Source organism: Egretta garzetta, unplaced genomic scaffold (genome assembly GCF_000687185.1).
Source record: "Egretta garzetta isolate BGI_Z169 unplaced genomic scaffold, ASM68718v1 scaffold322, whole genome shotgun sequence".
NCBI classification, from domain to species: domain Eukaryota; kingdom Metazoa; phylum Chordata; class Aves; order Pelecaniformes; family Ardeidae; genus Egretta; species Egretta garzetta.
Genome location: NW_009259044.1, coordinates 3,284,483 through 3,311,449, shown reverse-complemented (window position 1 = coordinate 3,311,449; position 26,967 = coordinate 3,284,483). Strand labels below are relative to the sequence as shown.

At 40.3% G+C, this 26,967-nt stretch overlaps 1 protein-coding gene across 10 annotated transcripts in view; it reads left to right on the top strand.

Annotated features, from left to right (window-relative positions):
* The window catches only part of MCTP2 (multiple C2 and transmembrane domain containing 2), a 128,487-nt gene that overhangs the window by 57,627 nt on the left and 43,893 nt on the right, over positions 1-26,967 (top strand). For all 10 annotated transcript variants that reach the window (XM_009635062.2, XM_035890606.1, XM_035890607.1 and 7 more), the window contains 7 exons: positions 868-1,054; positions 1,935-2,028; positions 5,667-5,769; positions 8,169-8,271; positions 17,423-17,524; positions 18,244-18,318; positions 19,137-19,256. In XM_009635062.2, the coding sequence (XP_009633357.2) occupies positions 868-1,054; positions 1,935-2,028; positions 5,667-5,769; positions 8,169-8,271; positions 17,423-17,524; positions 18,244-18,318; positions 19,137-19,256 (784 nt within the window). The remainder of the gene's footprint in view (positions 1-867; positions 1,055-1,934; positions 2,029-5,666; positions 5,770-8,168; positions 8,272-17,422; positions 17,525-18,243; positions 18,319-19,136; positions 19,257-26,967) is intronic.

Here is a 26,967-nt window from a genome sequence, read left to right as displayed (position 1 = left end):
CCCCTTTTTCATCTGTAACTTTTGTTCAGCCTGTTCTTAAAAGCCAAGCCCCACAGAGGCTCAAAAAAGTTCCACTCCATTTACTGGACTTCTAAATAGAAGGCATTTAGCCGAGCCAAGTGATTATTAGGCTTTCTGTTGCATTTAAGCGCTCCCTTCACGTATAACTGGCTGTCTACCGATCTCTCTCTGCTTTAGCCCATACTCATCTTTTATTATTGTCTCTTTATGAATGTTTCTCTTCTTTTTTCCTTCTTATTTTTGTTTTTTTAGGGAAGTATCAGGTTAATGATACATATTATGTGCAGGGGCTGGGGGGGGGACAACTTTTAAGACAATCCTTTCCTTTGGGAAATATAACACTACACAGAAAATGTAGCTCTAGTAAGGCTTGTAAAAGAGATTGGGGCATACAGTATAATGTAGCATAAAATGGAGTATGTGACTTTAAAGAAACTAATCTATTTTAGGCTAATGTTTTAAATTTTGCATTTGCCCCTTTTCTTTTCCCCCGGGTGAAATAAAATTGTGTTTCAAATCCATCACAAAGCTCCAGGGGATTTTAGAGGGGAAGTGAGGCAGGCCAGAGTTAAATTTTTCTACTGTACTTGCAGCCCAAACCTTTTACCTCTGCTTACCAGTAGGTGAACCAGAAAGCAAAACTGACAGTAAGTGCAATAGAAACTGCCTAACTGGTTTCCCATGTTTAATTTTGAGATGCCTTTTTTTTTTTTTCATTCTTTCCATCCTGAATAAGCACGAAGTTTTGGTGCCTGCTTGCTACTGAAATCAATAAAAATGTAGCTTTTTTTTTTTTTTTCTTCCCCAGCTCCTTTTTCATATTAACCCTTGGCAATGTCGTTCTAGGTGCCAAGTTGACATTACTGCCCTGCCGATGAAGCAGACCAATTGCTTAGAGCTGCCTCTGGAAAAACATCCGGGGTCCCTGCTGATGTTGATTGCTGTTGCCCCGTGTACAGGAGTGTCTATCTCTGATCTGTGCGTCTGCCCTTTGGGAGACCCCAGTGAAAGGCAACAGATTTCACAGCGCTATGTGAGTTTGCTTTTTTATTTTTTCTCCTTTAGTTATGAAAGTAGTCAAAATTGCAGGAAAAAAAAAAAAAAGTCTGGTCATAATAACATGTCTCCTACCAGAGAAAACTATTACATGGAATAGTTATTATGTTTAGAATGACAAGGAGATTGGCAGGGCAGATGGACCCAAGCAATTTGGCTGCTTTTTATTTGTTGAGTTTTAAACTAATATGTTTCTTTGCAAACTTGAATTGTGTTAAGAGATTATCATGGGGAATGAGACACACTGAATATCATGGAGAGATCATTGTATCCTTAGCTTGCTTTCCTCCTTTGGGGAGGCTATGTTCTGGGCTTTCCACTGTTGGGAGATAAAGCCATATGATGGTTTCCATGCCTCAATCCTCAAAAGCTGGGCAAGAAGGAATAAGCATCTATCTCACTAAAATGGGGTGTGAGACTGAGACACGAGGAATTTGAGCACCACAAGTCAAAGATACTTTTGAGGACAGATTCCTCACTCCCCTTTGAGTGTGCTGTCTTTCTGACCCATGATGCTTCTCCAGGTCTATCTATGTACCCATTTTCTGTTTTAATTGGCAAATAATACTTGCATAAACATGCAGGGCTCCTTTCAGTCTCCATCATAAAGTTAACGTGTAACTTATGTGAATGGAGAATTTCCTTAGGAGCGGGTAGAGTGTGAAGTTGTGAACCTCAGGGTCATGATGCAGCGAGTCTGGGACGGCGGAGATGTATTTATGGGTGTTTCAGCTGCTGAACTGAAACACCACAGAAATAGCAATGGATATAAAAATGTAAGTCGTTTAGTAGTTCAATATGTTCTGTTTCTTACTGAATTACAAACAAAATATATCTTTATGCTCTCCTCCTTGCAGTGTATAAAGAATTCCTTTCAAGACATAAAGGACATTGGCTTCTTACAAGTCAAAGTTTTAAAGGCGGTGGACCTATTGGCAGCAGATTTTGCAGGTATTTTATTTCCATTTTCCAGCATATGATGCTATAATATATTGTGAGTGCCATACTATATTGTGATTGCTACTTAGACTTTGTTCAGTACTGTCAGTTGATGAAAGAAAAGTAAATCTCATCATTTCTCCAGTGGTGAAACCTGCCTCAGGGAACTGAGACACCAAATGGTTTTGACTCCCAAAAGTATGTGGGGAGGTCCAGTGGATGGACGTCTGGTTTTCCCTTTAGATCTGAGCAGTGTGACCAATAACTTAGCACTTAGCATGGTGTGCTGTTGTATTTTCCAGCAGGTATATGTAAAATATATGTAAATGTAAAAATAAAATGATGGTGAAAAGCAGCCTCTCCATCTTTTCTTGGGTACAGGTTTGGGTGACGCTGCAGGCTGTCACCTGAAAAAGAAAGCCTGCCAGCAATGGGGAAGTGAGTGCGATGGTTTCTTTTTTGAAGCTTCAGTTTGGGATGATCTTTTTGGCTCTCTAACTCCAAGAAAAGGATGGATTTTCTACTGAGCTGTACCTCAAATTGTGCTTGGTCCTGACAGCAATGGATGCTAACACCTTTTAAAATATGACTTTATATTGTTTCTTGAGGGAAGGTCTAGATATTTGATACTTCCCTGTAGTTACTGTCTGGATATTATTATTTTAATTACCATCTTCTCCAGAATTTTGGAGACCTTTTAATTCCTCTCTGTATCTTGCAGCAGCTCGTAATTCACAGACACAGTATTGTGTGTTGTATATTTGCTGACACAGTCATTTTTTTAAGTTAACTTGTTGATAAAGGCAGGAAAGATACCAGAGAGAAAACACTCTTGCCCCTTTCTCTGGTAATCACATCATAACATATGAGAACGTTACTCCTAAAATAAGGACCGAAGGAGAAAGCCCAAATTAATCACGATACTATTTCAGTTTAAATTCACTGCTTAACCCTGCGGTGGAAAAAGAAGGTTACTGCAGACACCAGTACTTAAAAAAAACCTGAAGAACTGAATCTGAAAACAAACAAAAAAACCTGCCAATAACAAAAAGTAGCTTGTAGAGAAATGCCTTTCTAAATTGGCATGATGTATACATCTACGTGGAATTAGGAGTGTAACTGCGCCTTACTTAAGAAGCGTACCGCAGCAAAGCGGAACTTTTGGCAAATGTCAAGGCTAGGGCTATCTAGAAATATGGGAGGTTTGAAGATAGTCAGTGTCCAGGGGAAGAGCTGAGCCCGGAAGGTTATTTACCCTTTGGAAAACTTCACTGATGCTAATGCAGTTGCATCAGTGATGGATTTGGCCCCCTTTCCCTCAGTACTTAAACAGGAGCATGTGGGTGGATAATGAACATTGGAAGAGACACGCAGGTTCTTGATTCTGCAATTCAAAGACTTTTCATACAGAGTATGTGACACACATTCCTTGTGCATAGCACAGAATGAAATTCTGCTTAAGTAAAAGGTTACTCAGTCTGTCATTATATTCAAAATAACCCAGGCTTTGAGCCTGATTCATGAAGCAAATGACAAATTGTTTTTCAATGGCAGTGCTGAAAATATCCTAGTATTATGCTGTAATAGACCCACCAAATTGCAAAAGGATGCAGCCATTTTAGGTAAAAATAGCATAATTTCTGATCGTGAAATGAGAGACATAAAGATTAATTATCTGTTCTGAGCCATTCATAAATGATTAGTGCAGCAATTATGGGCTTCCATAATAGAGCCCTCCTAGAGCAGTGCCATATTTCCTGCATTGCCAGGGAGACTGCTCAGATTTATTGTTATTGATAAAAGTAAATTCAAAGTCCAGATAAAAATCTGATAAAGGGATAATTGCAGAGACAAGAAGAGGTACAAAGATTTCCAAGGGTTAATCGAGGAGCAGTATGAGCAGGTAGCATTCCCTCCCTGTCCTGCCCCATAGCAGTCATGAGTCTTGGGTGGGTGAACTTCTGCAGACCAGTCATCTGACGGCAAGTGTAATGCCACCTTATACCTTATTCCCGTAGTAAAGATCGGATGTTGGTGTGATTGGGATTTCTGTTGTCAGTTGATGATATGTTGGCATTATAGATTTTAATTGCACGTTTTTAGCCTACTATAATAATAGCTATCAGAAAACAATACAGTATCTGCTTTGGTTTTGAACAGTGTTTTGAAAAATCCATATTTTACCATTCAATGTAAATTTTAGGCTAGTTTCCACACAAATATATCAAATATGTAGAAGCTCTTCAGCCACAGCTAGCCCAGTTTGAGCCTTCCATACTTTTATATTCCTAGATAATAGTTTTGTTGACGTGAAAATGACTTTTTCTGCTTTGTTGGATGTTTTCTGTGTACGCATGAGAGTTCTTCTCAAACACTGCATTTGCTCACTGACCAAAAAATAGCATTCAGAATACCAAATTATACAGCGGGATTGTTTTTGGCATATACCAGTTTGCATTTCAAGCAGTTTCTCTGAAAGGCTACATGCATTTTCCGCACTTATCAGGGAATGGGCACGTAAGCTGAAAAGAAGACAAAGAGATTCCAGTAATACACGTGGTCTCTAAACTTTACCAATATTGACTAGTTAATACCCATTGTTTACATACTGAAAAGATTCGTGCTTAGTTTATAAACCTCTCGGAGTAAGAACCTTAAGAGCTCTGTATTAATAATACCAAAAATAAGGATTAAAAAAAAGACAGCTTTTGCTTAATTATATTTTGTCTGCTATCTAAACCCCTGCATTGCTGACATATTTAGTTGCCTACATAAAAGTTAGGCTGGAGTGTCTGTGGCTGAGTTATACATGAACACTGAAGATGAGGTTGAGGTGTTGAGCCAGACATGCTGAATTTCACGATGGAAACTGCTGAGCTGCAATAAGTTGTGAAAGGTACAAATTCATGTAATGTGAGTTATCAAACAATACATTAGCAAACATGTCTTCACCATAATAGGTTCCACTTTGACATCCTTTTAAGAGGAGGTTGGGGTTGGTTTTTTTTTTTTTGGTTTGGGGGGTTGGTTTGCTTTAAGTTCGATGACTGGTTCACACATGGATTCTCCAGTTGATGTTGGGTTTTGTTTAAACTGCAGCACTGTATAGGGTCTTCATAGCTTAAAAGACTTGCTCACGTGGAACTGATTGAAGAAATGCTACTGATACAAACACAGTGCTGCGCTTCTCTTCTCATGGTGTGGGTACTGTAATCAGCTGAAGAAGATCACAAACTCTAAGCAGAGGATAAAATAGAGAGCTGTAACTGCAGCACTGACACTTACCTGGGTCAGAATGACGGTTCTGCTTTCATAATGTCATCTGGATAATTGTCAATGTGAACAGATTTTTCTTGCTGTAAAGACTTAGAGATGATTCACTGTAAGTCTCAGATTTCAGAGTGAAGGCACCTGAATGAGTTGTAAGTGTTAGAGCTTCTAGAACTGAGGTTGCATTGGAGATATTGTTTGTTTAGCAAGTCATTCAAACAGGAAGAGGCAATTTGCAGTTGTCTTAACGTATCTCATTTTTATTTGGCCAGTCACTTCCTCAGCCCTCCTGCAAAGAAAGAACATGTGTGCTAAATACAATAACTGGTCCACTTAATTTTTTCTTTTTTTCTTCTTCCCCCCATCTGATCTTTCCTTAGGTAAAAGTGATCCTTTCTGTGTATTAGAGCTGGGAAATGACAGTCTTCAAACGCACACTGTTTACAAGAACCTCAATCCAGAGTGGAACAAAGTTTTCACATTGTAAGTGGATTGCTTTTGAAAACATGCTGCAACACCAAAGAGTTAGCAGCATAACTATAAAAGCTATCGACCTAGGGAAAATATAAATGTCAAGTTTAAGATATGTCATTTCTTCATAGTCAGAGAGGATGTTGGAGAAATATCAAATATAACTCAATTAAAGCCTTTTGCCTTTTACTAGTTCTTGTATGGAGTTTATTAATAGAAGTCACTAAAAGAAAAATTACTGTGATATTTATAGGAAGAATCATGACTAGACATAATGGAGTCATATCTGGATCCAAGAGATAATGTAACAGAAAGTAGAGACCAGATACTTACGCCTACATTTTCCGTAATTTAAAATAAAATATGTTTCATTGAACCATGGTAGAACCCTTGTTTAATTTGTATGTAAGGAGAAAATTAGCGCTCATATTGTTCCTGGTATATCTTCTGAATTTAAACTAGTCAAACGTAGCTTACTCCAAATTGGAAGCTTAAATGTTTATGAAAATCCAAGTATTCTTTTCTTTTGTGGCTTTATTAATAACAGAAGTGATAATTTAGGTACTGCTTTTAGGCAGTACGATTTTTTTAACCTTGCTTTATGCTGACAGAGATTTTAATGAATAACTGAGTGAAATAAATGTGTCCAAGACTGTAGTAGTCTGCGGCAAGGAAGGCAACTGCGAGGGCTGGCAATGGAGCATTTATGATGTTTGTACCTGTCCACTGGAAGAACAGCTTGAGAATGATGGACTTCTTGCAAAAGCAACACTCATAAATACTGGGCTGGATGTCAACACAGTAAAAAGTATCTGATCTCTTTGATAGAAGTACCTTGCCGGATTTCCGTTTAATTCATGGCTGCAGCTGACCGCATGCCTCTTGGAGGGAGTCCTTTCACTTACTTTGTCTGTTCTCCAGAAGCTTCTACTCATCACTGTTTATTCTGAGACTGTGCCAGTAGATGAGTCTTGTTGGATGTTCAGCCAGCAAAATAGATCTAATACGAATCCAAAATTATTTCATTTAAAAAGAAAGTTGGTGTCTGTACTTCCTGTGGGTCTCAGAAATGTCAGCTGTGGACCATCGCTAACTTTCTTACTGCTGTCGCATGGCTATTCCAAGCACCAAATCTGTGGAGCCAGTCAGGCTCTCGCATCTCTCCTCAGATTTTTGTCCATTTCTAAAAATTTCAGTTAAGCGCCTTAAAAGCTATTCATGATTTAGATTTATTTTGGAGCAGAGTGGATTGTTTTGAGTGGATGAATCCATTTCAGCTGGAGCGTTCAGCATCACCAGAGTGCCTTTCCCATCATATTCAGATTTTCTGCAAGACAGTTATCTGTGTGTCACTGTGGGGTTTTAATATTTTATACTACTGGTAGTTATTTCATATGGAAAGTGATAATGGCTTGGAGAGGAATATGGAAGTATGGTTGCAGAAGTGGCAGGATTCAGTATATTTTAAAGCCACAATATCTTGAAAACAGCACGTTTGCCTGCCACTAGTGCCTGCATCGCATCACAGAACATGCTACACCTCCTAGCTGGAGAGACAACTTTTTAGGTTGTCTTTTAGGTTTGGACTCTGCGAGGAGCAACTCCACCGCGTCACAGGCAGAGGTCCCAGGAGCAGGACTGCTCTGAAATAACCTTCTTTTGGGCAGAACGGCTGCACTCAGTTAAATAACAAACGCATTCTGTGTTACATATCTCTTTCTTTAGCATGTGGAAGAAGAAAAAGAGGAGGCAATGAATGCAACTCGTAAGTCGTCTCCAGTTACCCATGCTGTTGCAGGCACATAGATATAACTGTTCTCAAATGAGACTCTGATTTATTAATGATCTGATACTTAGGATCAAGTGCCCGCTGCCACATCAGGAGAGTATTTGCACTGAATGGAACAAAAATATTGTATATTTGGCCTTTAGTTAGGGTTGATAGGTTGGGGGGTTTTTAAGTAATTGGTTTTGTTAGTACCTTAAAAGGGAGATAATTGTTCAATAATTGTTCAAGTCAAATGAAGTTTCATAAGTTTTGCGTCCTGGATTATTTCTTTAATGTCCTGAAGCCTGGTTTTGAATTCAGCCCTTGACGAGAAAGCCACCAGCTTTCTCTGTTGGAGAGCTGAGTTCTACGCTGTTAGCATCAACATCGATGCACAAAAAATGTCACTGTCTGGTAGTTATTTTCTTCACCTAGCTATGGGACTGAAACATGAGGTGAAAGCTTGGGGAATACCCATCACTTGATTCAATTTTTGGGGAGAAATTTAACTAAATGCTAGTTTTATGCTCCAAGGTAATACAAACTTAATTAGTAAACAGTATTCTCAGATCTTTGTGGAGGAGACTGTGTGCATGTGTATCGAATATTATTTTTTTTTGTGTGTCTGTATTTCTCATTCCAGCCCTATTAAAGATATTCATGATGTTCTGGAGGTGACAGTGTTTGATGAAGATGGAGATAAACCCCCTGATTTTCTTGGAAAAGTTGCCATCCCTTTGCTGTCTGTAAGTTAACTTTGCCACGTATATCATTCAAACATTGATAGTTTTGCTGGGAACAAGTTGCATTTCTTTTCCCTGTAGCACAAAGCAACACAGATTTAGAGATAAACAGGTTTTGTGATCTATATGTGCCTTAGTTGGCAGTGTTTATAGTTCTCCTTAGTGTAACGAGCATTGCCAACCCATTTTAGTATAAATTTGGTTGATTGGAAAGAAAATTGCAGAAATGTCTGTACTTCATCAGTACTATATGCCATGTAGGTCTGAAAACATAATTGAGTTGTTCTGTATGTTTCCACATCATCTTCTGAAGGTAACATTTTAAGCATGTCTTTGTTCTGTCTTGCTTCTTTTTACTCCAAGAAAGTAATTGCACATCACAGTAGGATTGACTAGAGATAGCTGTTGTTATTGGCACAGCTGAATAAAATTACCTAAAAGGGGTGTTTTCTACTCCGTAGTGCTTTTAAAGACTGGTGGCTTTTGTTCTGTAAACAAATATGTGAAGAGTGAGCGCTACCATGGGAGTATAAAATCAAAACTGGAAACAAAGCGAGCTCAGGGGAAAGCGGTTGCTCTGGAGATTAAGGAGAGTTGAAGCTTTTTCAGAAATGGCCAAAAAAGGCCAAGCTAAAGAGAGCGGAACATAAAGGGGTCATTAAAAGACATTAATAGAGAAATGAGGGAAAAGCAGCTTTGTGTTTGGTAAGACTGATTTAATTTTGGAACAAGGCTGGTGGTAATAGAGTGAATAAATCAGATGAAGAGGATGTAAACAGCTCCATGTGTATGTGCAGTATCACAGAAGACTCTAGTAACTTTTGAGAAGAACTTTCTAAGCTGTGGCTTTTATTAAATCAATTGGTAGATGAGTCTTGAAACATCACAGGACTCTTGTACTCATATCAGTCAAGTCATGTCAACACATTTAACTGTAAGTATGGGGGTTTCCTTGAGTTTTGAGGCACTGATGTTTTGCAGTAGGTTCCCTATGCAGAGGAGAGGGTGTTACAGGTATTTATGCAGTGAGTGCTGTGTTGAGCCCTGTACAAACATTCATGCTTGCGATCTATAATGCGATTCAAGTGATACATGCAGTAGTGAGATGCTTTCGGTAATGCACAGTGTGATGCTGTGGGTAATAGCACTCTGGAATAGGCAGACGGTGAATCTTGATTGAAATTATAGAGTGCAAAATTGTGGTATTGTTTTGAAACCTCTCTGTGAAAGCATATTCACCTCTGTGGAAAGGCTGGCACACATCTCTCACGGCAAGAGTTTGGCTTTTGAGTTTTAGAGGTGGGCTGTTGCAGAAAAGGCAGTATTGCAATAACGGGTTAGTGGGGCTCTGTCCTAGCAGAGACTGGGGAAATGGGAGGTTTCTGGAGGGGAAAGCAAAGGTCCCATCTGATCAAAGTGGCCATATAAGCCCCACAGAGACAGCATAGTTTAGGTAAGGGACCAGTCAAGATCAGAGACGGGAACTGCAAATATTTGATGTTTCCAAATAAATAATGAACTGCTCAGAAAACTCTTGAACCGGTTTAGAGGGTAAGATTCCCACCTAAGGAATGCTTTATAGTGGTAAAGAAATAGGCTAGTGTGCTCCAGTTTGTTATTATTTTGTCTAAATAAGTGTATTTCTTGTGCTTGCAAACTAAAAGCAATATGGCTTCTGAATCTCTTCATGAAAGGGTGTTTGTTTTCATCCACTGTGTGCTCTTTCCAAGTTAGACTGGAGTCCAGAACAGGAGAACCCCTGCAGTTTGGGGATAAGGAGAGCCTAAGCCATAGAAGCTGAGGAGTAAATACTGAGCACGCTGTCATGTGCTTTGCAGTCCTCTTCTCCCACGGCTCGGACAGCAAGTTCTTTTTGAGGCCGAGGATATTTTAGATTGCTTGTCTATTTTAGTGGCTTGAGTTGTCAATATCTCCAGTTTTAGAACACTATTAGTCAGTTGGGCACGGAGGATGATTTGATGTTTACAGGGAGGAAAAAAACCTCGTAACATCTTTTATTCCATTTTTGATCACTTTGTTAATTTTCCCCCAAGTCCTCGTATCTCTGATGTTACTGGAAGAGAGTGGCTGGAGCAGCTGCTCTCCTGCAGATCCAGTGCTTGCCAAATGGTCTGCATGATCGGCAGCAGGCTGTGTGGGCTCACAGTGAGAAGATGTTAGATTTGGATTTTCTGTTGATTTTATAGGCATTTGTCAAGTATCCCTTAGGAAGCATGTAACAAGGCAGAGGAGGGGAGTGCATGTGTGTGGTAATGTCCAAACTATTCAGCGTAGGTTTTTTGTCCAAGGTTTGAGAGAAAAAAGAAAAAAAAAAAAAATTGTTTATGCTTTCGCTTGCCAACTGATCTTCTTCCTTTCTGTCCAAACTTCTCTGCCTCCTATTTCAGTCAAATCTAGTGTAAATATATTCGTCTCTGCTTCTGATTAAAAAACATTTTGCACCTATTAAGTTAGTCTACTCAGACAGAGAACTGCAATTTTCTAAGCTCTTTTTCTTGAAATGGGAATTTTGATGTATGTTGTCATTTTCACTATAAATTTGAATGTGTCCTTGGAACTATTTAGATAAATATGCTGGAAGAGAACAGTAGTTAAGACCCAAGGCAACCTCACAAATCATATAGGTTTAATTTTTCTAGGTAATCAGGCCTAATATTTGCCTTGCATTAAATTCCCTTATGAAAACAGAAGTGGATTTGCCTTTTTTTTTTTTCCTGTTAAAAATGCACAAATTTGACTTGTGAGCTGTCAGCACATGAAGTAAGTTTACTTCAGGAATTGTTCATGGTTGACTAGGTTCTTTTCTTAATGAAAAATTGCCTTGAATAAAGTATATGTTGGAGGGATATGAAATGTTTAATTAATTTGACAACGAATTTTGGGTTAATTGTGCTCAGGAGTCTTAAACTGGCATTTTGCAAACATGCATACACCTTCATTATCACATTAACACACAAATAACCTTACTGCACAAAAATTCAGAGATAGTGAAATAACTTATGCTTTCCATTATCCTTGACCGTGAGCTGGGCTTATTGCAAGCACCGAATAAGAAACATAAAAAATTGTGCCGCGTGAGAAGAGTTTCAAAGTGTCAGATGATGAATAAAGCTGAAAACTTCATGTTCTTTTGATAGGCATGATGAAGCAATATTGGATGGATAGACAATTTGCTTTGTTTCTCACACAGCTCTATTAATAATGCACTGTAGAGACATTGATTTTGATAGCATTGCACTGGATTTGGAATTTTCGCTATTTGCAGGTAGGTGGGGGACAGAGGGGAAGAAGTGGTCATTTGTTTGCATTTTATCTTTAGCTTTTCCTTCTTAATCAACCTATTGCATTTTCTTTCTCCTGCCCTTCTTTACGTCAAACTACTGTCCTCCCCTAAAGCACGTATAAGAGACCTCATCTCAAATAGAGCCCTGTTCAGCCACATTCACAGAAGCAGAATTTAAACTGGAAAAGACACAGATTAGTGCTACCAAGCTATTCAGCAAAATGGATCCCTGTCTTGCCAGAGGTGACCTGTAGAGTCTGGCTTGCCTAACCTTTGGGCTCAGAGAGAGATTGCTTTCTCAGAGCCTGGGGAATGAAAGAGAAGACCATTTACACCACTGAACAGAGCAGGCTTTTGTGCTAGAAACTGAAGATGATCCTGGGGAACGGAGAAGTAGGGCAAAAACTTCATTGCTTCGAGAAAGGAGTTTGATAGGTTTAGAAGTTTTGTAGGTTTTGGGGGACTTGAACTAATTATCAAAGAAGTCCTTTCCATCTCTGTGTTCCTTTGTGCCCTAGATCTTAGTAAAAGCACCCATGTTTCTCTTTGTGAGGGTCTGTCTTTTTTGTTTTGCTTCAAGAGACTCCTGTCTCCTAGAAGGCTGCAAGTTATTAGAGACATGGGAGCATATAGTGTGCTTCAATGAATTTGAAAGCAGAGTATATCAAATATCCTTGTGTAGAAAGACCTTTGAGTGAAGAGTTGTATCGCAGGATGAAATATTTTTTATCTGCTGAATTATCAGCTTAGAGTAGTCTTCAGCTGCACCCTTTTTTCAGCAAACAGGAAGAGGTCTATGAAATATTTTCAAGTGCCAAGCAAGGTCGGTAGCCAATGATACAGTGGAAACAAGTAGTATGACTTCAGCAAGCTTAATTATCTAAAACATGGCCTGGATTCAGAGAGCAGACACCTGACGATTGCAATTACTTAGCACTTGACCATAAATGCACAGCCTTTTCCAGGAGAAAGCTTTAGAGTTTGAAAAAATTGAAAATGCTGCATTTGTGCGATAAAGGCAGCTGTGAAGTGGCTAGTCTATTCTAACTTTTATCCTTATCATGAACCAGAAATTTTGGAATGGGGGGAAAAAAAACACATCTCTTCCAGAAAAAATGCCACCTTGTTTCTGACATTAAATTCTCCCTTGACCTTGACCATGCACTACTCACTGAAATGGTATCGACAGGAATGCTTTTCTTGAGTGCCACCTAGGATCCTTGTGCTCCCAGGGATTTCATCTCCTCCTCAGACTGCCTGGAAGCCCTCGTGTGGCTGCCTGCTTTCTTTCAGACTGTCAGCTCCATATCTATTTGGTCTTTGGATATCAATCCTCTGCCAAGAGCCCAAATTTCTGTTCTACTTTTTGATCCCACAGAAGGTTTTTAAAAACGAAATATTTGGGGCAAAGAGTTTTGGGATGAATGAATGGGCATTTCGTACAGAATCAAATCAAGGTATATTGCAAGACCGGGGAGAAACAAAAAACTTTTTATTCATGTCCAGGTGGATCAAATATGTGGCTTGCTTTCATCTTTTCTTGGGGAAATATGTCCTTTGATAAGGGTAGGTGTGTGTCTATTACAAGACAGCTTTATGTTATTCAGGGCAAATGGTATGACATTGTGCATCAGCAATGAGCTCAAGCAGGAATATCAGAGGTCCCAAATGCTTTAGATGAATTACCCTTGGAGAGTAGCCATTACCCTTTCCACACGTCACGGGTGTTGATGTACAGAGGTTTAACCCAGCGTTCTTCTGTCAGGTCATCAATATATGACATTGAATCTGCATCAAAGCTGGATACAGAGTGAAGTTTTCTTAAAATCAATGTAAAAAAAAAAAGCCACTAAACCATATTTCTTTGAGACAAGAGCAATGAAAAAACACCCTTTGCTGCGTAAGGGTCCTGTCTTCTCCGTGTTTTGTGTCATATCAATCTCGGCTTTCGCTATTTCATTAAAATTCCCAAGCGGTCAGAAGGTTGTTGCTTAATAGATTTAGCATTGGCTGGCTACATCAATACTGTGTTTAGTCACATTTGTTTTACTGGGGACATCAGTGGGAAGACTTTAGTAAATATATTCATTCATTTGAAAGGAACCCAGTGCACTTTGGGCCTTGACTGTAAGGTGGTCTCGCGTACCTGAACGTTTCCTTCAGCTAAAGCACTGCCAGAAGTTGCCTCTGTAGGTCAAAATGCTAAACGCACAAAGAATTTTAGCTTTTCTTCTGATAATTTCCTTTGCGTGGTCCTGTATGGAGAAGGGACTGTGATACAGAATATATGAATTGCTCTGTGAAAATACTGATACTGATATTTTGTCTTTTTGTGTTGATTCAGAACAGGGAAATGCCCCAAATATCAGCATTTCTCATAGGATGAAAATCCTGACACTTTTTCAGAGGTTTTTTGATGGTGACCTTGCAAAATGAAGCATGTCAGTGGGGTAGGCGCTGCTGTCCTCATGTTAATCACACGGTTATGAGCCGTCTTGGTTGGTGATTGAGCTCCGGTATGTCGTATGCTATTAAAAAGCTTTCAGAGAAGGCAGGCATTAGTATTCAGTGAGGATACAAAACATTGTCAATAAAGGAATAATATTGATTATGTCTCTTTAAGGACCTCACCTGCAGGTATTTTCACATTTAATTTGAATACTCCTTTCCTTCCCTTTTCCCATAAGTAGATGTAAACATTCATAGCAAAGATAACACAGCTATCAGGAATATTCACTGAGTGAAATCCATGTGAGATCAGGTATGTAGCAAAAGGTGTTTGGGTGGTAGAAGAAATCTCATCTTTCTGACATTTAGGTTCAGCCTAGGACCCCCGGCCCTGGCTGCTCACCTTTTCCACAGCTGGAGAAAGCATTTCAGCAGCCTTTGCAAACAGCAGAGACTAGGGAAAAGTACCCAGAGAGGAGAAAGAAATAGATCCAAAATGAAATTAATATGACTGGCTGTCTCTCGAGATTGAGGGAGACATTGAACAGAATCTGAACTCTGGCCCAAGAACAGCATGCCATGAAAACGTAGAGTATTTAAACCTATCGTGGATGTTTTCTTCTGGGCACAGTTGAGACATGCCACTGATCTAATCTCCATGCAGTCATGGGTGTTAGAATTACCCTACACCTTTTATTGAACCACACTGGCTTAACACGTTGCCAAAACTCTCAGAGATCTTTCTTTGACTTTTTTGCAGGGTTTTTTCTTTTTATCCAAATGAAAATGCAGTGGAGAAATGCCATTTCATAGCCAGCTGTTCTTCTCTCTTGTGCTTTTTTCCCCTCCGAAGAAGGTCAAAAGCTAGGATATCTGTATGAATGTTTAGTCTTAGGCTGAATTATAATTGCACATCTTTTACCAGACAAGTCAAACACTTAGAATTAAAGATGCCAAATGAAGCTGGCTGTAAAACTGTGTTTGCACTGCATTACTTTTTGCCCCGTTCAATTTTGAAATAGCAGCAACAATAATGACACCATTTGAAAAAGTTTCCTAAGCGGCAAACAACCCCTGTTTCCAAAGACAGAGCTGGAAGTTATTTGTTGCTGATTTGAAACTTACTGTGTGAACACACCTGCAGACACACCCAAGATGTTTGATTCAGCTCCAGCTCTTAAAATGAAGTCTTTTCCCCAAAGTCAGAAGCAATTTTTGAGTGCAGAATACCACGGTATCAGACTCAGACCTTCTCAGTAGTGACAGCATTTCTTTTCCTTTTTCTGTCCATTTAGCAGCATGTGACTTTTTTTTTCCTTGTTGGTTACACTCTTGAAAGATGTAAGAAAGAAGTATATCCCAAGTAATGTGAAGTGCAACTTCCCACTAATTGTTGCTCTTGGAGTAATAGGATGACACGTGAGGAGAAATATGTGTAACTGAAATACATGAAAATTTAGCCCAGAAATTAATAACTATGGAGAATCCAGAATTATGATATTGTGATCTGTATTGGACACCTACATCTCTGCAGACACACTGGGAACAACGTAGCTTCTGTCCTGTTGCGGGAGAGTCTGTGAATCAAAGCTCAGTCTAAACCTGCTGCTGGTGGCATCCCCTCGGACCAACGGGATAACAACTGCAAACCAAGTCCTTCTGGCCCTGTATCTCTACCATCAGTAAATCCATTTTTTTTTCAGTTAATTTTGGAAATTGAAGAAAATGTTTAATTTCCAAATGAATTTTGTTTTGTTTCCATTCAGTAGCTTTAAAAATTATTTTTTGCCTTTGCTTGAGGGCGGGAAAACCAATCTGTTGAAATAGCAGAATCCTTTATGATGGGCCAACAATACTGTATGTGGCACTTGGCCTGAGGACCTTCTGATGCCGGTCCATGTGGCCCTAGAAGAGGGGCTAGCCACTTCAGCAGCTCTTCTGCTTTGGGGCTGCATGTTATCCAAGCCTGCTGGTCTGCAAAATATTTTGCCCCTTTCTGGGGAGCTGCAACATCCTTGGCCACCAACTCCAACCCTATGTGTACTCTCTCTCAGTGAAAGCAGAGGCGCTTTGCGATCAGTTTAGTGCAGTGCCTATTATTGGTTTTATTTATTTTTATTAAATAAATTCCACATATGCCTGCGTAACTCCCAGCATCCTGTTAAGCAAAGCTTTGGATGAGAACATAGTAAAAGCTAGAATTCCTGGTTGGATGCTACAGAGGATGCAAAGTTGGTCCTTATGAGAGTCCTCTACCCTTTCAGCTGTTAGCCAGAAAACCCATCTACCCTTTGACGAGCTGTTCGGTGTAGAAAGGATGGAGCAGCACTGGGAAGGGAAGTGACCTTTCCCTTGTCTCCTTAACTCACTTGGTTCCTATTATGCCTTTTTTTTTTTTTTCCCCCCTTACTCGTTTCTACCATGGTTTATATGAGTGCCTCTTCTAAATGCCAGAGCAGCAATAGCCGTTTTAAATATGGTTGCAATTTCATGCCCCCAAATTTCCTCCGTTATCTTTAATCTTTGATCATTACAGTCCCTGAATGTAGCTTTTCGGTAAGCTGCAGTTTTTTATGTTACTGCTGTTTAGAATTAACTGGTCTGCTTCCTAAAAAGCCAAATGTTTAATCAATACATATCCTACTGTGTATAATAAATACATTTCTGCCATCACTTTTTGAAGAGAGAATGCTTTTGATTTGAGCCAAATAGTTTACAAAATGGTGAGGGAGGTTTTTTTTTGGTTGTTTTTTTTTTTTTTAATAGATGTTTAATGCAATAGGGCCAACCGGCAGATTAGAGCATAGAAATGGTATTGAAATTCAGAGGTGGGGTGGGGGGGAGAAGTCTTTTACATGAATTAGTTAATTTTGAACATTTGTTACATTAGCATTCACTCCACTTAAGCTGATAAATTTCTTTGGATTGCATTTGTTTTCCTGGGTAATAATTTGACAGCCTTGCAATAAACTAAGCGTTAAGAAGTGGGTTCACGTACTGGAGTGTGCAATAGGTAGGTAAGTTGTTTGTGGCTCTTTTCCTGAACTTTGGAAGAAAAATCCCATTTTAAACCTGTAATAACGGAGGCTGATTACTTCCCATCAACTCACTGGCTTCCAGGGCAGAATTTTCAGACTGGTTATTGCGTGCGCTGCTCTACTATAAAGTACAAGGTCTGTAAATTAAAGTTGGACCATAAGAGATTTAATCTGCAATTTTATAGGTCTCTAATCCAACGGTCATTTTGTATTTCAGGTTCCAAGTGTATTATCAGGGTTTGGGGAGGGGTTTTTTTGTGCTTGCGATTTATTTATCTATTTGTTTGTAGTGTCCTTAAATTATATTGTGAATTACAGCCAGGAAAATATTGATGCTTTTTCTCTCTCCCCCCCCAACCTATAGATTAGAAACGGTAAACAAAGTTGTTACACACTGAAGAATAAAGACTTGGAACGTGCTTCAAAAGGAGTAATTTACTTGGAGCTGGATGTCCTATTTAATCCTGTAAGTTGAAATATTTTCTCTTTGCTTATCGCTGATGTAAGAAAAGTATGAATCTGCAAGGACGAGGGTGGGGGGCGATGCTTTAAAAACTAGGAGCCAAGGAGGAAAAGTCCCAACCTGATTGCATCTGGTGGTGGAGGGGTGTTTCGTGCCTTGGGTGAAGAAGTATTGGGACACCAGAGCTCTGGGGTGGCCCCTCCAGGTGGATGGGACAAGGAAGGGAGATTTTTGGACTGGCAGTGACCACAGGTACCTTAGGAAGGAGGTGCCAGTTACTGTACACCACGACTTTGTTTGCAACAGCCAAAAAAGGGCTTAATGTTTAGATTGTTATACATTACTTTTAACACCTACTTCCTCCCCAAAAAGCTGACCCACGATGTTCTCTTCCCAGGGTGTTGACAGGAAAATTAATGAGGCATGGACATGGTGCACTTAGTTGTTAGGTGGCTGAGTCAGTCTCAATTGTTTATGCCCTACAGCCTTTTACCGAGTTAAATCCTATTTATTAAGGCCATCGTGGGCTGCACCGCAGCTCTGCTCTTGCTGAAGTGAGTCCAGTCTTGCCCAATTTAACTCATCCCCGTTTTTCCTAGCAGCTCCTAAGTCAAGTGGAGGCTGAAAACTGAAAGATCCAAAAATTCCTAATCGATACTGGTGATACAAAGCTGAATAATCCACTTAAAACTACATTACCTTTTTTTTTTTTTTTCTTTAAGGTAAAAGCAAGTATTAGAACATTCAAGCCCCGAGAAAAGCGCTTCAGTGAGGAGAACCGCAAATTTTCTAAAAAGGTGAAGCTAGTTTCTGGGCTAAGCTCTCGCATTTGTTTTGGAAAGATTTGAGTTGCTGTAGCACAATTGTAAGAACAAAACCTATTTATGCATGAAATGCTGAACACATGTAAATTCTGTGTGTTTCTTTATATATTAAAAGGTTTGTTTGTGTTAACACGAAATTGCTTTCTGATCTAGTTTGCATCAGTAGTTCTGCTTTGTGCTTCAGACTGGGGAAAATGATAGCTGTGGGTGTTGCACAGTTCACAGCACCTAAGCTCAACGAGAGCTTTATTCCCTTCTTTGGGAAGGAAGAAACCAGGTCTAAATTAGATATTTAAAAATTCCATAGGATTTTAAAACAATGGCCATTGTCCTTTTTTTGAATAAAGCTGTGCTATAATAAGGCTAAAATTCCCTGTTTATTTCTACGGACTCATCCAATACTAAACTAAAATCCAAAAAAATAGAGAAGAGGTTCAGTGTTTTGATTAAATTCTCACTGGCCCTTTCCCTGAGATATTGCTACATTTTGAGAATTGAAGGGGAATGAAGGTAGGTTTGTGTTACTGTTTTATTTAGTTTTGGCATCAAGATGTGCTTTTTTTTCCTTTTTCTTTTTTTCTAAGGGATGAGGAAAATCTGGAAAGTTTGGGTGTCATCAGAAAGCGGACGGGAGCTGGAGCGTGTCTTAGAAATAGAGGCTTTATTTGTAATATGTGCCCTGACATGCATTTGTAGCTTAAATTATCCTTGTTTCTGAAGCAATAGTAGGATATTAGAGTGTTTGATTAAACTCCTCTTCTCCTCCCCTCCTCCCACTCAATATTTATCAGATCTTATCAAGAAATGTTGTTCGCGTGAAAAAAATCACCATGGCAATATGGAATACAATACAATTCCTTCGGAGCTGCTTTCTCTGGGAGTCCACGGTAAAGAGCGTGATAGCGTTTGTGGTAAGTGGATTTCTTCTTTTATTGCATGAGGCTAAGTGATATAAAATCTCGAGTGTTACCGTTCGTTCCTCTCCACCAGCGTAAAGCCCTTTATCGTTTGCTGTTATTGGTATTTTGTAGCTACATGGCTGCAGGGCTGCGGGTTTCAAGGCAGCTTGGGCCACGTTGGGCCTCATAGGCATGGAAACTAAACCTCTAGGAATAGCCTTTCTTCACTCAGTGCAGAGGTGTTCACCAACCTGCACCAAGCACTGAGGATGCCCATGTCCATGGTAGCTGATGCCACCCTGTAAAGGCTGTGACTGTGTGATGGCCATAGATTTTTTTATATTATTATTTTAAAAAGCATGGCAACTGGGTGGTAGGAAAGGAGTGAGGTGGTGGCCAAGAGGGTGATGCAGGGAGATGCCTTTGATTTGGGTGATGCAGTGAGCTGACGGGTCTTGCCCCTTCAATCTTCCATTGCAGTGAGTTGGTACTTCACTGCAGGTTATCAATGCCTGCTATGCCCGTGTCCCTGTGACACATAAGCAGCTCTGCTGACATTGCCTGTTGCAAATCTATTCTCTTGATGGTAATAATATGTTGCTTTAAAAAAAAAAAAAAAAAAAAGCTGGTCAGTGAGTTCTGCTGTGCTCTGCAAACAAAAAGCCAAGTCCTCCACCTGCCTGTCCCACTTTTCAGCTCTCTCCTTTTTCCTCGCGGTAGTAAACACCCCATTTGCAGTTTTCTCATAATCCATTCAAGCACAAAAAGGTTTTGCCTGCTTTTTATTCTGCGGTGTGACATTTTCTTCATGCTTGAAATGTTTGGCATGCCATTAAAGGTTGCAAAATCGTTTTGTGGTGGTCCAGCATGCAGAAAGAAAGTTTTTGAGTTGAGTGTTTATTAAGCAAAATAACAGTCACATCTCCAAGATTTCTCCCCCTTTTACTGTCTGTGAATTATAAGTCTCTTCAAGGTTCTTTTGAGGGAAACACTTCATAGCGTATTTGCTACAGATGAGTAAAGTGGACCATCCCTGACTGAAAGGAGCACAGAGCAGAGACAGAGGAGCTGTCGTTCACCCTGCAGGTTAGAGGGATGACGGGGCACGTAAGAGTAGGTAGGATGAGAGGGTCTTCTCTCTGTATTTTTTTTTTTTCTTCTTGTTATTCGAAGCTTATTTAGTTCATATATAAAGTTAATGATTCAAGAGCTGGTGGAGGGCAGAGCAGCTGGTACCTCGCTGAAGCAGGTATGGGTGTGTAAGGGAGCTCTACGGTTATGCACAAGGGAATCAGATGTTCATGCACACTGGGGCTGGAAAGGGAGGGACAGCAAGACTCTAAGCATGGATGTGCTTGCTCTTAAGAGATTTTGCACCAAAATAGTTGTGAAGTTACAGCTGCGAAGCTCAGTTTTCTAGACTTCGGAGAAGTTTGGAAGTGGTGAAAAATAAGAAAGTGGGAAAGTGGGTCTACAGGAAAAGGAATTGATTCCTAGTGAAAAGGAGGATGAGCAGGTTACAAGTTCGAGACTATTTAACATCTTTACTGGATGCCAGTAATATTCCTGGTTTCCTGAAAGAAAGTGGGTAATGGGAAAGGAATAAACATTCACGACTCTAAGAATAATTACCACAGGTGTCTTCTACAAACCAAAATTTAAGTCTTGTCTGATTTTTTCCACGTGCAAATAATTCAGCTCTGGCACTTAATATGAAGTGCTAATTACGTGTGTATCTCACTGTTTCCAGCACGTGTATTCATAGTATTGAAAATACGCACACAGCGTGGTAGGTGCAGCATCCCTCCCTACCCCAATCTGTATGTGAAATCCACTCCACTATAATCCAACAGGTTAAATAAAAGGTGTACCAAATACTGCATTTTTAAAGTCGTCATTCCCCAGCAAGCAACATCTAGATACCTTCAAGTACCTGGCTTTGTATCAATTTAGCCTGTACCAAATTTGTCCTTGTTGACGACCCACTCATGGCTGACCCTGAACACCAGAGGCGAGGAAGATGTACAAAGCTTCTCACCCGTTTCACAGCTGGGTTCGTGAAACCACAGCTGGTAGCTTAAGTGCCAGCCAGGCCCTCAAGCCATTAAAATGCCTTGTTTTTTCTTACAGGCATTGTCCCTGGGGCCACTGGCAAAAATTGTTGTGACCATATTCTACATATTCCACATCACCTTCACTGTGATAATCCCAGAGACTGGGTGGTCCTTAGGACTCCCCTCCCCTCTATATTGCCCTTGCCTACAGGTAGCCCATGCCCATTCCTCCAAGGGGGAATAAAGGGAGGGAGGAGGAGGAAGAGAAGCAGACAGTATAATCACGTGGACCTTGTTTTCTTAAGCAATCAGACAAAAACCACCGCCAGACAGAAGAAAATATTTGCAAGATCATCAGAGCATGGCAATAAGTGAGGATGCAGTATCTTACACCTTCCTGTTTTAGTCTTCATTACAGTGGCACCTCCCTCCCCATTAGTGCTGACAGCTCCCATGAGTGACAAGGACGTTAGCTACTACTTCTGGGTGCATAAGAGGAAAAGAGGGACAGATAAAGAGGGAGGCAACCGAGGGGACAGCACAGGCAGGACAAGAGTGAATGAGAAAAATGCTATCACCGTGTTTGCTCATTTATGAGATACATCATCCCATGCTAAATTTCTTTATTAGTTTGTAATGGTGAGAGGAGATGATCCAAGAACATGTCAGTGGATTGATTTTTTTTTTTTTGCACTATAAAAATGAAATAATATTTTTCATCAGCATTCTGCAATTTTAATCTGATGACTTTTAACCTGACTTAATTGTATAGGCACAGAGACCACTGATCAGGCCTGCTTAGGCACAAGTAAAATCCAAAATTTTCCAAGTTTAGAAGCTTTGGAAAGAGAGAAAGAGACGTGAGGTGAAAAGCAAAATTTCACTTTTGGTGAGATTTGCCCTGTGCACAAAGGGTTTGGTGCAAATTGTGTTACACAAATTCTAGAGAAAAACATCCTGGGTCGGAGGAAAGAGTCACACATAGGTTTTCTGATTTCTTTACAGTCTACATTTCATCATTGGTCTGGTGTGAAAATGGACACACATGTCTGTGCCTGCCTGGGAATATCGGGAATATTCCCATATGTGGAAAATGTTGCCTGTAGAGTTAATAGTGTTCATGTACTGGGAGAGATCTTAAAAGACTTTGTGTGTTCTCCTCCATCAGCTCAGGATTTGGGGAGATTTGTAGACTTTTACGATCAAAAAGCTCATCAGGCATTCTACTCTGTTTATTTAATTTTGAAACAGTTATTTCCATTCAACCCGATATGATGCATTTTGACTGAAAGTTGCCCCTCAAAAAGGTCTTTACTTTGAAGATACCCAGAGATGTAATCTAGTACATCCCTGTATGGTTCTGCTTCTGTGCCTTATGCTCTCCATACTCTACCCTGGACAATTTGCTCCCAGTTTCCAGGGCAAATGTGGTGTTTCTAGCCCAGTGCCTCTCACTCCCTCATCTTGTCACACCCTTCTCCAATGAGGCATCGCTTCCACGCTGAGTTACTGGTGGTCAAAAAGCTGGAGCTGGGTGGTGAAATGTGCCTAGGGGAATGTTTGCTCACAAGGCCTGTTGTATATGTTGTATATCTGTGTGATTATAAGATGTTTGTTTTTCCCACTCGTGCAGTTGAAAACTTGTGTTCTTACCTTTGTGCTGTGCTTTTAAACTGAATTCCCAGTCCTTCCTTCCACGTGCAAACACTCTCTGCCTGCTCTGCTCCCTCTTCTCCCCTGGTCATGGAAGTTAAGTCCATAATAACTGAACCATTCTTACTGTACAATGTGTATTTTAAAAATATTTTTAAAGTTAATTTTAGTCACAGAATGATTTTCATGAGGAATTATGCATCATTGCACATTGTGCTTGTGATTTTATACATCGTAATTACACCTTCTATTGACAGTTTTCTCTGCATTAATGGTAATTATGTCATTTAATGAAATTACAGTAATTGCATTAAAAAAAACTATAATCTGGTGCAAATTAAAAGGATATATTGACTGGAATTTTTACTATCTTTTTTTTTTTTTTTTTTTAAGTTTGCATGATAGTTGCAAGAGACATTGACAGGATCAGGCAAACGATGGTAAACCGGCCACCACAGTACCTCCGATGTGACTGGCAGTGCTCGCTGCTGATTTGCTTCAGGGTCCCTGCACACTCACCCATGCCAGCATACTTCATTTTTACTGGCAGCATGTCCCACTATATCAGGTTTAGGCTTCTTGCTAATCAAGGCTGCTGCCAGGATGGGTACAGGTGGGAGCTATTTTTCAGGCTCAGTCCTAGCTGGCAGCCTGGGTCAGCCAGACAAGGAATGCAGCACGCACAGGCAGTATTTATTTATTTTGCAGTGACATTGCAGTGTGTCTGATAATTATTTTATGATGGGTTAGTACCAGGGGGAAAGGAAGGAATATATGGTGATGCAGTGTAATGTGTGGGCAATGTGGAGTTTCTGGTCAAACTGGCTGCAGTTATTTAATGGTGGGCAGCTGGGAAAATGACAGGCATGGGATCATTTTCGAGCAGTTTGGGCTTCCCAAAAAGCCAGCTGATGCAAGAGTAGGGAAGCCCTGGGATTTCTGGATGCCCAGCAGAGCTGGTGGGGGTTGTGGATGCAGCAGGAAACCCAAACTTAAGCTTTTGAGCTCCTTGCTGCAGAGGTGAGATTTTGGCACCCTTCTCCGTTAAGATCTCCAAAGCTTTTTAAATCCAGAGAGAGCTGGAGGATGCCCCACTTTTTGGCGCTGGCCTCTTGGGCTATGGGAACTGGAAGCCTGAGGAGTCACAGGGCAAGCTGGGCGAGGCTGCACATATGTGCATTACTGTGCCAGTTTGCTTCAGTCCTAATCTGGGATAGCAACAGAAAGAGAGGCTGAACGCTGCAGCCCGTGAACTTCTGAGCATCTGTGCCGAGTGTGCCATTTAACACGTGGCCACTTAAGCTTGCGATATGGGAGCTGGATCTGAGCCCAGTTAAACTCATCTCACAGAGCAGACACCAACCATCTTATTAAATATGAACAATTTTTAATTCCTGTTGCGCTGGGCTATATTTGTACTGATGACCTACAGGCAAAAGGCCATTAGCTTGTTGACAGTGTCCTCTAAAATTGCTAATTGTGTATCAGTAAAAGGGAAATGTTCTTTTCCCTCAGGAAAGATGTTTGTTAACGCAAAATCAAAGCCTTCTGGAGTTTATTGGGGTAAATCTTTCGTTCTGCACATGGGCAAGTGTCTCCTGCATGTTACGGTTAGGCTATCCCAAGCAAAACACAAAATGTTCCAGTCCTGTTTGTTCTATGCATAACTCAACCCTGGACATGACAACAATATACGGGTAAAACACCCAATTTAAGTCATGCATTGCTTTGCAGCACAACAATTTTTTTTTCTTTTTTTTTTTCCTTGATGGGAGGGGATGTAGATCAATAAAGAGAAATTCTTGGGACAAAAGTTTAGCAGGGAACATGCGGAATCTGTGGAGAAGGGAGACGAGTAACAGCTATGAAATTCAAACAGCTTAGGATAGAGAATGAGCCACCAAACACCTCTTGGACCTCTGGCCAACCAAGCAGAGGAGAGAGGATAATTTTCACTGAGACTTTGCTCGTGATTTACTGGTAGATGGTAATAATTCACTTTTCTGTAGAGCGGGGAGGAAGATGTGCTCTCACGTGAGCTTCCCTAAAATCTTTCTTATTTTCCCCACGAATTGTCTGCCAATTTTGAACAAGCAGTTCCCTGATACAAAGCACAAACCACCCCTCCATGACTACATGTGTAACTGATGAGAAGGGTATAGTCTTTTCTCTCCCTTTTTTTTTCCATCGTCATAGCTGAAGATGAAATATAAATCATTGTTCCCAAACTATTCGGGAACAGCATTAAAGTAATGGTAGATTAAAATGTCTCCACATTAAAAAGCTAAATAAAATGAATAGATGTAATCCTAAAGAGAGAAGAATGAGTATTCTTCAAAGACTGAATAGAGAACTTGGAAAAAGAAAAAACTTTAAAAAAAGAAAAGAAGTATTAATGCAAAAGAGATGGTCTTTACTTCTGCTTTACTGTAGAGCTTTTGCTAAGGGCTTTTCTCAGCCCATTTGCAGCTTGTGTTTTGCTACAGTTTTAAAGAAGCAGTCAGCAAAGGGACGAATGCAGTTCCTATTTAAATAGAGGAGCTGTGAAATAACACTCTGGTGCAAAAATTTGTTCATATTTAAGGCTAGAGCTAGCGCGGGAGGAACAGTGAAAGGCAGGGTTTCAGGAATTTGACCTAGTAAGTAATTCTTCAGAGCCACTAATATTTCCTCCCTTCTTTGCCTCTGTAAATCCCTGGCAAAGGCACATCTTTAAAATTATTGTCTTGAACTCCAGTGAAAAGGCTGGATCAGAGGTATGTTTTTATTTTGAGCTATTCTATCCCAGTAAAAGCATTTTCCTAATGATGGAGGAAACGTTTACATCCCACTTCCTGCTCGCTGCTCGTGGCAGTGCCTGTGAAAATTCACCGTTTGCGCATGCAAAGCCATTAGGAGCACGTTACCTGACACATGCAAGTAACTGCTGAGATGAGAAACAGGCTTCTCTAGACAATGAAAGGAGGTGGTTTTACCCTTCTCCCAGCAATTTTTACATTTCCAGTATTATTCTTCTGTGCTTGAGACCCCAGGCTTTGCTATGCTGCAGCAGTTAAAATTCCTGGAATAGCAACAGTGATATTGATGATGCTGAGAGACACACAGCAAAGTAAACACATGTTATTTCCAGCTCTTTCAAAAATGCAAGAACAAACAAGGACAAAGTTAATAGGGAAATAACCACTTAGAAGCTTGACAACACGATAAACAAGATTTAAAAAGCAAAGTTTGAAGCTTTGGAGTCAGGGTGAGATGGAGCTGAGCAGAAACCGGTACAAATATCCTTTTTAACTTGAAAAAGGATAGATGGTCTTAGGCTTCCAGCTGAGGGGTTTGGGGGATTTGCTTTTTACCAGTGAAATGTCCCAAAATAAAAATAAAAACAAAACCATATTGTGCATGGGGAATGGTTTGAAGCTGCGCCAGGGCAGGTTTAGGCTGTAGGAAAAACAACTTCACCGAAAGGGTTGTCAGGCTCTGGAATGGGCTGCCCAGGGAGGTGGTGGAGTCCTCATCCCTGGAGGTATTTAAAAGAAGGATGGATGAGGTGCTTAGGGACAGGGTTTAGTGGTGGGATGGCAGGGTTAGGTTAACGGTTGAACTCGATGATCTCAAAGGTCTTTTCCAACCAAAGTGATTCTATGATTCTATATGAGGAGTAATATTCATTTCCTATGGGCCTGCTTAGCCAGGCACTTACCCTATATAGGGAGTCCCTTGCTTTTGGGGTTGGAGAGCTTCCTCTTAAGTCTATGCTGTGCTCATATTTTTGAGCAATAGTAATGCTTTCTGTGTCATGTACTCAAAACTTGCATGCATCGCCTGGGAACGATTCCCTCGCATGTGGTAATGAGGGAGACCCCAATCCCTGCCTCTCACTCTTTAATTGCATTGCGTTGTTTGTATTTGATGATAAAGCCTTTTAATACCTTGCCTGTGTGTGTTAAACTTTATAGTCAAAATATTTAGGTAGAAGTCCAGATCTGCTGGAGAATAAGCCTCTGTACAGCTGGTCA